Here is a 12,124-nt window from a genome sequence, read left to right as displayed (position 1 = left end):
GATGGTAAGGGTAGAGTGGGCTACAGAAGAGACACACAGAGGGCTTCAACTGTTTTGATAATAGTTTACTTTAAAAAAATTGTTTTCTAACGTATATAAGAAATTATTTAGATTTTAGAAATTTGTGTGGTAGCATATAGTGGTTCACCATGTTTCCATACTTTTCTGTATGCTTGAGTTTTTTCAGATTTTTCAAGAAATATTGTGACAAACTAAAATCAAGGCACCAATGATGATAAAAGTTTCATGATTTGTAGGGATGAGCAAAATTAACAATCTACTTGTATATCACTGATGCAGACTATAAGCTCAATTGATATTTTCTCTTTTCCTCCTCAAAGGTGAAACAATTTTTCTTGCTATCATAAATTAATTTAGATAATTATATAATCAGATGTGGAGCTAATATGTCCCTCAAATATTAATTTATTTTATATCGATTCCATAATGGCCGACTACTACAGGCAGTAATGTCCCTATTTTGGAGATAAGGGTCCTAAATATAAGTGCTTGACTTATTCAAGGATAGATCTGGAATTTTAGCAGAATGTCAGGGATACCACCAGGGACCAAGCCTTCATTCCTTTAATACTAGACTTTGCCATCATAACAAAATAACCCAAAGTATTTAGTAGCAGTAATTCTGATGCATCTATCTTAATGCACCAAAGGCTAAGAAATTTAAAAATTTTTAAAAACTTCCAAAAAAAAATACTATAATGTGAATCTGCAAAAAGTTAGAACGATTAGCAAATTTACCATTTTATAATTATGTTAAGTACATCTTAAGTAAGCACTCAGGCCGTGGTTGGAGGTATGACCTGGGTCCCTGGGGTGGAATGTTTGGTGGATGAAGTTCAAATACAGTCTATTTACCCACGAACATAAGTGGTCTTAATCCAAGCAGAAGACATTTTTTAAAATGTTGATTTTTAAAAACAGAAGCGTAAATAAGACTGTGATTTATGAATCTGCTAATGACCTTCTCTGCTGGAGACTTCAGAAAGATTGAGTCTTTGGCTCCGGTAAATATAACAAGAGTGCAGACTTGTTAAAGCAGTAATAGGTACCCTTATTAAAAACTCCACTTCCATTAAGAGTTACAAATTGTCGGGCTGGCCTGGTGGCACAGCGGTTAAGTTCGCACGTTCCACTTCGGTGGTCCCGGGGTTCACGGGTTCAGATCCCGGGTGCGGACATGGCACCACTTGGCAAGCCATGCTGTGGTAGGCGTCCCACATATAAAGTAGAGGAAGATGGGCATGGATGTTAGCTCAGGCCAGTCTTCCTTAGCAAAAAGAGGAGGATTGGCAGCAGATGTTAGTTCAGGGCTAATCTTCTTCAAAAAAAAAAAAGAGTTACAAATTGTCTTCCTTCTTTCCAGCCCTTAAAGAATGCGTTCCAGAAGCAGTGATATGGAGGGCTCAGCCCAAAAGCAATTTCCAAGACTTAGTAAAGACCACAGTTTCCAAGGACCTAAGGACATGAAGCAGAGACAGCAAGAAAAAGATCCCACCAGTGAGGCAGATGCAATCCTTCCACATCCTAAGTCACACAGTGGTAATGGCCATCAAGGAGAAGATCTCTCAAGAGATGACCTCTTATTTCTTCTCAGCATTCTGGAGGGAGAACTACAGGTTAGCTGGGTTAGAATTACCCCCACCATGCTTCAAGCGAAAAGCTTTGTGAATTTGGTGTCTATGCTGCCACAGAATTAGATATCTGTGGTTCTCACTTGTATGGACATGAAAGCAAAGTGGAAGTACACAGAATTCTCTTCCGCCAACTTGAAGGGCAATTAATCACATCTAAAAGGGCTGTTATTATGACACGTGGTTGGCACGCACATTGTGAAAGGTTGGGTCCTCTTCCCATGATGCTCAGGAGCTTCAGTGCACAGGCACGTATGGGTAACAACACAGATGACTCTGGATTGGTTTAAAGAACAATAGGCCCTTTGGATGCCATGTGAACTGGCTCCTAGACTTGCCCTGGAAATGTTAACCTACATAAAAAACAAAAAACAGCTGCTACACATATAGGAGAATCTTATTTCCTACCCCTGAAAATGAAAATGCTGGTCCATTGAGGGGTCTCATGTTATCTGCTTGTCAAACACAATAAAAAATGCAGAGTCCCCCAAAGTCATATAGTGATCACTTTTTAAAAATTATTGATGTGTAACTAGATTGTAAGAAAGATGAAAGGGCATAGTTTTGCTACCTTTTCTAAAAGGTACTCTAACCAAATATGATTTGTTTATACTTGAAAGAGAAGAAAAAAACATTCAACTATCACAAGAAATCACTTGCAGAGACGCTTGGTAGATAAAGCAGGCTTTCTGAAATGCCTTTTGTTCCTACAGGCTCGAGATGAAGTCATAGGCATTTTAAAGGCAGAAAAAATGGACTTGGCTTTGCTGGAAGCTCAGTATGGGTTTGTCACTCCAAAAAAGGTGTTAGAGGCTCTCCAGCGAGATGCTTTTCAAGCAAAATCTGCTCCTTGGCTAGAGGACATCTATGAGAAACCAATGAATGAGGTATGTATCGCATCAGGGGTATGAACCTGGGAGGTGGAATAAGCTCAACAGCCAGACAAGCACTAGGCCTGGTGGGTGAGCAGGACCTACAACTCCTTTTTGATTATTTAGTTTTATGTTCTAAGGCACTTAAAATTTACGCAAGGTAGATAAATACAACATGTTCTACAGGAAAGAAAAGGAGAATAAATCATGGTCAGGATGTTTCCACTAGGTTTGTTTCTTGACATCAGACTGAAACTTAACAAATACAAGAGAATTCTTCTCTCTCTCCTCCATCCCCTCCCCTCCCCCCACACAAACAAAGATACAGACACAGACACACACACCCCCTCAAAGGGGTCCACACTTCTTTTGGGGACTTGAAGGCTATTCAGGCTATGATAAAAAACAGATAAAGTTCCACCATACAAGGTAATTTCTTTGAAAACACTGCAGTATTATGTCATAGAAATTCTGAGCGTGAGTGGAAATGATCTGAAGAACTGTCCAAGAAATAGAGTTTTAGCAAGCATATATTTTAGATGAGCACATATCCTCTTTTTTTCCTTCAAAAGTTTAATGACAGCAAAGCTATTTCCTCTAAGTGTGCCCAGTAATGACAATGGCAAAGAAGAGCAGTCCCAACACGGCCACCACTGCACAAAGATACTGCTTGCTCTTCTACTTGCTGATGTTTCTGAAACTCTTTGGCATCCTTATTTTATTCTTCTATTTTCCTCTGAGACTTCAATGGAAAATTTCATAATTTTTCATTTTTATAAAAAGGAGACATCTAGGAGCATGAGTTAAGGCTGGAGAGAATGAAAGCAAGTTTTGGACAAATTCCCCCCGCCCCCCACACTCTGGCAGCCTACCTTAGGAGTGACCTCTAATGTCCTTGTTATTCTTGTCCTGGGTGTCTCAGGAGAGAAGACAACCGTCTTGCCAAATTGTGAAGGAGTTTGGTCATATGGATCTGCTTCTCTGAGAGGTGAAGATGAGACCACCCAAAGTCTGTTGATTGCATTTTAATCCAAATTTTAAACAAGAGGAGCCAAAGCGCATTTAAGTCAAGTGTTAAAACTGTATCCTGGCTCCCAATATAGTGACTGTGAAACAGCATTAGGCACAAATTCTCCATCCCTATGAGCACAAATGCAAATGAATGATCACTGAACATATCCTGATGAAATTCCATAAACGGCACAGCCCCTCAACACTTCAGTGTGAAATGAAACAGAATGATTCCAAACTTATGCTGAAATCAATAGGAAAAAGTTTTAGTTACAAAATTCTATTGCATACATGCAAATCTGGAAATACCCTGACTCTCTGCAAATGCTTGCAATCCTAACTCTGCAAAGTGTCCCTGAAAGGCACCCAGAATTTGGCCCTGCTTTACAAATCCAATCTTCTTTGATTGCTCTCCCAGCAGACACTCCTACACACGCACACATGCATGCATGCACACACACACACACACACACACACACAGCCCTCACGTTCCCACCTCCAGGATTTGCTCACTTGCTTCTCTTGCCTTTTACTTCCTGGTTTCCCCTTAACAGATTGCTCTCTCCTCAGCTGTCACTCTATCAGATTCCTCGAAGCCCACATAACTCTACTCACCCAAAAACCCAGTTGCCTACCCTCTTCCTCTGTCTGGGAAGTAATGGATAAGAGGAGACATACAGAGAATAAATGGTAAAAGGGGATTCTGACTAGGAGTCCGTGGATAGGGCCGAAGAAAAGAAAGAAAGAGAGGAGAGTGTTCCCAGGAAGCCCATCCTGGGCTGCACCCTAATTACATCAGAATAAGGATCTGCATGCTAAAAAATTATTATTCTTTTGTTTTCTCACATCTCTCCTCCTTTTATTTTCCTCATAATGTTCTTTTTGAAAAATGTGAAAAATCTCAACCATGTCTAGGGTAAACTAAAGTGGATTTATCTATTCTTAAGGCAAAATAACTTAGAAAAACAAACTATTCTCAGTTACGTCACATGGTAGGAATGCTGTCTTAGGATGATAAAGTGGTGGAGGTCTGAGAGCTAGAACAAAGGATGCAGATGGGGAGGGAGAGCTGGTTCTCAAGGAGGGAGGACCAAGAACTCCGTGTCCGCGACACTTTTCACCTCCTATTCCTCTCCAAACTGCAGTGTTATATTAGAGATTTTCTTAAAAAAGATATTTGAATTAATGGCCTGATGTATTCTTAGTTCTTCCAAAAACTGATCAAGGAAAATATAACATTTTGGATTTATCAAGGTACTATAATAAAAGAGTCTGCATACCTCATTAGCATTACCTAAGGGTAATTCTTAAAGTCCTTATTTTAAGCAACTGTATAATTTAGCTTCTAAATTTCATTTTACAATTTTAATTGTATAAAAAGGTGGTTCCTGTCTGCAGGGCGTTTAATGTCTAAGAGAGTGACAGCCAACAAACGATCACATAAATAAGTATTTGATTACACATTATGTTAATTTCTGTGGTGAAAACTACAACTATGGTTTGAGTATATGAGAGAGTATAATGGGGGATCAATTTTAGATAGACGAAGCAGGAAAGCCAAGATCCAGAGAATGAGTAGGGGTTAGTCAGGTAGACCATAAAGGAATTCAATTTCCAGCAACGTTGTGGACTATATATCATGAGATCATGTCACTAAGAAATACACGAAATGTTAGAGAAAATAGCTAACACTCTTAAATGCACGGATGAGCTTACTTGGAAGCAAGAGAAATCATGAAGCCAGGAACTAAAGGGGAAATTTCCACAGATCAGTAGCTGGCTTCATACATTTTGAACCTTTCTCCTCTACAATACACAAACTTCAAGTGCTGAGAACCAAAGGACATATTCATTTTGCAATACACCCTCTGGCCTTTCACCTTTGACAGTGGCTGGGTGAGCTGGCACAGTGGCCAGTAACAGCATTTCTGGAAGCCTTTCCTACACCAAGATGGCTAGCAATAACTTAACTATACATAGAAGTGACTGTGAAACCAACTAAACTTCCCTTTAACAGGACCCCTCAAATTTTCATAGCCTCTTCAAAACTACCTGACATGAAAGGAAGTCTGACGGAAAGTATGCAAAAATGGAAAAAAGACAGAAGTCTTAACTGATTACAATTAAAATGCATTACTTTTATAAATCTTACAAAATATATCATAGGTGAATACATTGCTGGGGCCCTGGCAGGGCCTTGGAAAATACCCAAGCTTCAGGATAAATCCTCTTCCTCTAAAACTCACGCTTCATGGTCAATTCTCTTCCTCTCTCTCTCTCTTTCTGCATGTGTGCATATGTGTGTTTTTAGAAGAGGAAGACTTGACCATTTTGCAGGCACACTTTGAAGGGACAGAGGTGGGATCAAAAACATGAGAAAGAATCACAGGTGGAACAAAGGCTGGAAGGAGACAATAAGGGATGGAGCAATAAAGCACACACAGGTGAAGAGGTTAGGAATGTAGACGGATATAGGTAGATAAGAGTAGCAAATGTGTAAGAAAACATAGAGTAGTTATGCTCGATGGACTCTATACAGTCAAGTAGGAGATAAGAGTAAGAAGGTAAGGATGTGTCCGTGTCTAGCACTTAGAGAGAACAGCATGGGCTTGAGCAAAGAAATAGGTGCCTTGAGCAAAGAGAAAGGATGCTGACCAGGCATAAGGGAAGGGCCACATGGAAGGTCCAGCTAAATCTGAAAATCATCCAGAATGCTACCAAGATTGATGGTGGAAAGGTGGAGTGTAGGGGGAGTGACCTGGAGCTCAGCAGATGACCAAGATGAGAAGGAGAGAAGACTATCACCATTCAGAGTAACAATGAAACAAGGAAGGGTTTTCAGAAGAGTCTGGCAGTGTTAGTGCAGAGCCATGAGACTCATGCCCCCATTTGCAGAATCTGAGATACTGAGGCAATGAGAGATATCTGGTTACCTTTGATCCACTTAAGTGGCCAAAAAATTTCTCTGCTCTCTAGATTAGCTTTATCTCTACCAGTACATTCAGGGTAAGCAAAGAAAAGGGCAGTCTTCAAAGTGCCAATGGAAAAGAACAAAGAGAACCAAAGCCAGAGCGCAGAAAGATCAAACCCAAAATTAGGGTGGTCTGTGAGTCAGGAGGTTTTAAAACAAAGGTCATTTTTCTTTTCTAAACATACATTAAACAACCAAAAGTAAAAAGATGTGAAAACCTCTCTGTTCCTCATTCCCTGTGACCATGGAATAATCCAACCTAATGTAACATTGTACTTTCTTAGTCCTAGGCAAAGAGCTGGACTGTATTAGGGGCGGGAGGGTAGGACAGGACATCAGGGAGGCTGAAATGATAAGCAGGAAGCTTGTCACTGCACGTAAACACCAAGGAGCCATCTTCTCAATCTTTTTCCCTGACACTCCCTGGTGAGTCTTCCTGTTTTCTTCCCCAGGCTTCATTCAATCTGCAAGTAGAGACAGATGAAAAAGGGGCAATGGTCCTCTGACAGTCCCTTAGTGCTAAATGACACACCACCTCACACTGCTCCTAAGTGTTTCAGGTGTGTATCTTATCTCACTAGCGACAGTATACACACTGAGACTTCAAACTCCTCTTGTACTCCCCATGGCAACTATCACAGTATCAAGTACCTACAGCATAATAGGCACTTAAGAAAGAGTTGTTGCCTTGAGAAAACTGTGGCACCAGAATTGATCTTAGAAATCAGGCCCAACCACTTAATTCACAAATGAAGAACCTGAAGTACAGATTGGCTAAGTGGTTTGGCCCAGCACACACACACATGGTAGGAAATGAAATGAGTTCAGGGAGGATCAGGTCCATCTTTTGATCTGTTAGGAATGAGGAAGAGACTGAATTGAGAACCACCGGCATATTTCCTAAGAGGCATTCTGGGCATGGAGAGATGAAGGCACAGAACAAACCTTCAAGTGTAAGCTAAAACACCTCTAGAATCACTAATTCTTTCTTTGGAAGCTTTCCCTCTGCAACGTCATTTTTGACAACTTTTCAATACTGCTGTTGACAAACATGAGCTCCTCAGTGGTTGCACCAAACAGCATGAAGTAAGTTCAAGCCATCCTTCAAGAGGCATGGCATGTGACAGAAGGAAAACCGAGAGAATTAGGCATCTACTGATATGAAAGAACAAACAATTCTACCCAGGAGTGATCAGAGAAAGTTACAACAGATGAATAGGAAAAGTTTTGGGTGGAAGGGGAAAAATATTTCTAGGTATCAGTACTGAGAAAAACAGTCTTGAAGTACCATGGTGTGTTCTAAGAACTGCCCGAAGTCCACTGTGGTTAAAGGTTGGGTGAAAAAGATGGGAAGGTATGGAATGAGAATGGGGCTGAAGTGACAGGAGACCAGTTGGTGAAAAACCCGGCTCTGCACAGGAGAGTGGAGTAATCCCACTGGTGGAAGATCATGCATTCGCTGATGAGGATGGGCTGGAAGAAGGTGAGGCTGAAGGAAGGGAGACTTAGAAGGTCATGTAATAAATAAAGGGCAATGATTCTTTCCAGCTTTCCTTCCTTGTCCCTTCAAACAAGCAAACTATATAAGAAGGAAAAAACACAATGAAAAGCATCCGTAGATTAAATAAACCTTCTATTTCCTCTCTTTGGGCCAAATAAAGTTTAACACTCACATCCATACAATTACAAGAAGCTATTTAAGGAAGGACTCTTTTCTTGCATTTAAGAAGCCTTCCTTAGTTATTCATTTACGTTTTGCCAAATACCTACTATAATTATTCATTTATTAATTCTAGGGTCAACCTTGTAACAAATTAAATGGAATGTTTTTCTAAGTCAACTGCGACTTTCCTAAATTAAGCCTGATCCCATCACTATTTCACTCTCAAATTCCAAAAGCAGTTGATCTGAATTTCCCTTACAATGCACTCTAATGTTTGGGCAACCATAAGAAGGAGGTTTCAGAGGGTGGTTGTGGACAATTAACCACAGGACAATTAACACTATGACCTCCTTCTCAGAGGATGGTCATTAGTTGACAGTGACTCTGCCAGCAGGCAATGCAACTTAGCAATTTCAGCTTTCACAAAAGATTTGGTTATATTAATTAAAAATCAACACCTGTATGGCATAATGAAGTATTTTGTATATGTGTTAAAGCACCATTATAAACCCATATTAGAAAACTAGACAACCAGCCTATGCATCTGGAGGTCAGAGAGAATTAACTGAGGGCCCAGTGGCACAGCGGTTAAGTGCGCATGTTTCGCTTCGGCGGCCTGGGGTTCGCCGGTTCGGATCCTCGGTGCAGACATGGCACTGCTTGGCAAAAGCCATGCTGTGGTAGGCGTCCCACATATAAAGTAGAGGAAGATGGGCATGGATGTTCGCTCAGGGCCAGTCTTCCTCAGCAAAAAGAGGAGGATTGGCAGTATTTAGCTCAGGGCTAATCTTCTTCAAAAAAACAAAACCAAAAACAAAACAGAGAGAATTAACTGAGTTCTCTATGCTGGAACATCTTGTTCTATTCTTTTTCTGAAATGACTTGGCCATTTTGTGCCTTGGATTCTCAGTCAAGTATGTGCTTTTTAAGGATGTATGAGTTAAACTGGCTTCAAATTCACAGAGTCACAAATTTTCAATCATTTACAATAAAAGCAAAGGGGAAAATCAACCAGTATCATCAGTTACAACATCTAGTATTTAACTAATCTAGAAAGTCACATGCTTTCAAAACCATGTTCTTAACTGGATCTTAATTTATCCCTGGGGAAAGATCCTGAGCTACTCTTGTTTTAATCAGCCCCTTACCTCTTTTCTTCTTGATTCCTTGCTTGCTATTTTGTTTTCAGCCTGTAGCATATATTGGGCACCTACTACGAGCAAGGCCCTCTGTTAGATGCTAAGAATTTAAAAAAAAACAGAACATAGGCCCTGCCTTCATGCACTTCACAATCTAATAGGGAGACGACCACACAAATCAGGCACAGGGCAATGGTTTTATAACAGAGATGTAAGTAAGCCACAGAACTACGACTGGGTGTTTACGTTAAGGTACGCACACTACATACCAACACAGAACTAACAAGGATTTCTAAAACACGAAAACACCTTGACACATAAGACAATGAAAAGCAGAACAGGGATCCAGGGAGCACACACTGGCAGAGCACTACTACAGGGAGAGTGGGGCAGGAGAGGTCAGCTAGGGTGGCCGCAGAATCAAGCATTGTGAAGGGATTCCTTCACTTTCCATCATTCCTCTGATATGGTTTCTCTGGAGAGAGAAGAAAGTATCAGAAAGGAAGTATGGGGAAATTGTTCTGATATCTACAGAGGCACCATTTATTCTCTTGGGGGAAAAAACGATGACAGCAAAAAGATTACATTTGTGTTAAATGCATCAGAAAGCATCAATTAACAAGAGTAATGATAAAAACTAAACAAGGAAATCAGAAACCCATTGCTGAATTAATTAGTCAAAACTGGAAATTCTAAAAGAGTGAAAGATGGCAGTATTACAATTTGTAGTTAAGAGACTATAAATGTATTTTCTTTTACAGTTGGACAAAGTTGTGGAAAAACATAAAGAATCTCACAGACGAATCCTGGAACAGCTTTTACTGGTAGAAAAATCTCATAGGCAAACCATATTGGAGCTGGAGGAAGAAAAGAGAAAACATAAAGAGTACATGGAGAAGAGTGATGAATTCACGAGCCTACTGGAGCAGGAACGTGAAAGGTAAGGCTACCTTGGACAAGACAATGGCCCATTCTGCAAACCGTTCCTAACTTCTCACGTGGGCTGGGCATGGTAACAGGGATACAGGAATTCAAGGATGAACATGACACAGCCTCTGCTCTCAAAAATCTCATGGTCCAGAGTGAGGAAAAGGATGTGTTTAAAGACAGTATCAATACAATCCAAGAATAATCGGGTATGGTAAGAACTGTGGAAACATAAATGTTGGGCATCTCATTCTGCAAGGGAGTGCGTTGCAAAAGTTGCAGAGGAGGTGACAGGGTCTAGTTCCTATGCAAACAAGAATGGAAACTATAGAAAGGCAGGGGCAGAAATAAATGTCACATCATAGAGGTAAGAAAACATTATAGGTACTGAGGGAATGACAGCTTTCCACACGGCTACAGCACGGGTGTAATCACAGGATGAGAAAAAGAAAGGCTAGCAGGTAGATTTTATACTCTTGTCAAGAAGGAGCAAGGACAGATCATGAGAAGAGGAATAAGTCAATCAGGTACGCATTTTTAAAGAACCATTAAGGCAACATGGAGGAAAGACAGGAGGAAATTTAGACTGAGGGGAGGTAAGTGTTCCAGTGGCTATGGGGTTAGAAAGGATGGGATACAAACAAGAACTATTTGTGATGTATAGTCAATATGAATTAGTGACTAATGAGACTGGAGATCAGAGCAAGGAAAACAGGGAGCTACTTAGAAGCATTCCTGGCTATTCACCCAGGTATAGAATACAGGAATAGGGCACAGGTTTTTGTTGTTGCAGGATTTCGGTGGAGCAGATGGTTGAAAAGGCTGGGTCCTGTTTTAGGCATGTTGAGTATGAGGTATCTGGTATATTCCAATGTCCAGAGGGGACAATGACATGTCTAAACAGACAACCCACAGTTGGAACATAGGTCTGGACAAGGTTACGCTGGTGATGTGGATTTGCAGCTGGTAATAGTTGAAGCTACAGTTGTTGGTGTGGTAAGGAGAGAGAATTCTGCGAAGGGAACTCTAGAAAACATCAATTGTGTGATGGTTTTCTGGAGAAAAAGGGGTCAAAAAAGGAAGCTGAGAATGAAGGGTGGTGGGTTGGAAGAATTAGAAGAGAAAGAAAGCAAAGAAACCAAGCATAGGAAGACTTCCAAGAAAGAGTGAGCAGTCAAACAGCACCAAATAATATAGAAAAGGATGAGCAAATGTCCCAGGATTTGGCAACAAGGAAGACACTGAGGAATTTAACGAGCCCTTTCAATAAAACAGCAAGAGCAGAAGCCAAATCGCAATGCTTTGAAGAATAAATAAGAAATGAGGACATAGAAGCTTAAAATGCAAACTAGTATTTTGAGAAGCTTGGCTGCAAAAAAGGAGAGATTGGTTGGTAAACTTTTTATAACCATAAGGAGGGCAGGTTATTGTGCTCTACTGTGACCCTCTGAATCACCTTAGAAAGTGCAAGCATCCATATTAAACTGAGCGGACAACTGATCCTCTCTATTGATACTGCAAAGATAGAAAATAACCAATCTTTGTGGAATGTAAAAGTTTTAATGGATTTTCATTCCACTTTTGTTATTCCACGTGGACTTCTTTTATGAATTACAGAGATGATGATGCTGGATTCTAACAATCCCAGCAAAATCCAGAAAAAAATAATTTGTAAGCTCCTTTTCTGAAATACTGATAATGTCAGCTGCTTTATTTAAATACCTACAAGTCATATTTAGCAAGGTAACCAAAGTTTCACAGTAGCTAGGCTAATGGCAAACTTTCACTTCTCTTCAGTGCAGGTCATGGTAGACATTTGGTCAGAGTGCCAGAGAGTCCATGGCCCTCACATCCAGTTTCTTTTTCCACATTGATCAGGAAGTTCGTTT

At 40.4% G+C, this 12,124-nt stretch overlaps 2 protein-coding genes across 3 annotated transcripts in view; one reads left to right on the top strand and one right to left on the bottom strand.

Moving 5' to 3' along the window:
- The window catches only part of CMSS1 (cms1 ribosomal small subunit homolog), a 362,276-nt gene that overhangs the window by 250,865 nt on the left and 99,287 nt on the right, over window positions 1-12,124 (bottom strand). The gene's annotated exons all lie outside the window — the stretch shown is intronic.
- Window positions 1-12,124, top strand: part of FILIP1L (filamin A interacting protein 1 like) — a 277,314-nt gene that overhangs the window by 190,686 nt on the left and 74,504 nt on the right. The window contains exons 3-5 of the mRNA XM_046658603.1: window positions 1,385-1,637; window positions 2,366-2,539; window positions 10,070-10,248. Coding sequence (XP_046514559.1) covers window positions 1,395-1,637; window positions 2,366-2,539; window positions 10,070-10,248 — 596 coding nt within the window. The 5' untranslated portion in view covers window positions 1,385-1,394. The remainder of the gene's footprint in view (window positions 1-1,384; window positions 1,638-2,365; window positions 2,540-10,069; window positions 10,249-12,124) is intronic.

The sequence above is a fragment of the Equus quagga genome, chromosome 4, assembly GCF_021613505.1.
Source record: "Equus quagga isolate Etosha38 chromosome 4, UCLA_HA_Equagga_1.0, whole genome shotgun sequence".
Classification (NCBI taxonomy): Eukaryota; Metazoa; Chordata; class Mammalia; order Perissodactyla; family Equidae; genus Equus; species Equus quagga.
This window is presented reverse-complemented; position numbering and strand designations above follow the sequence as displayed.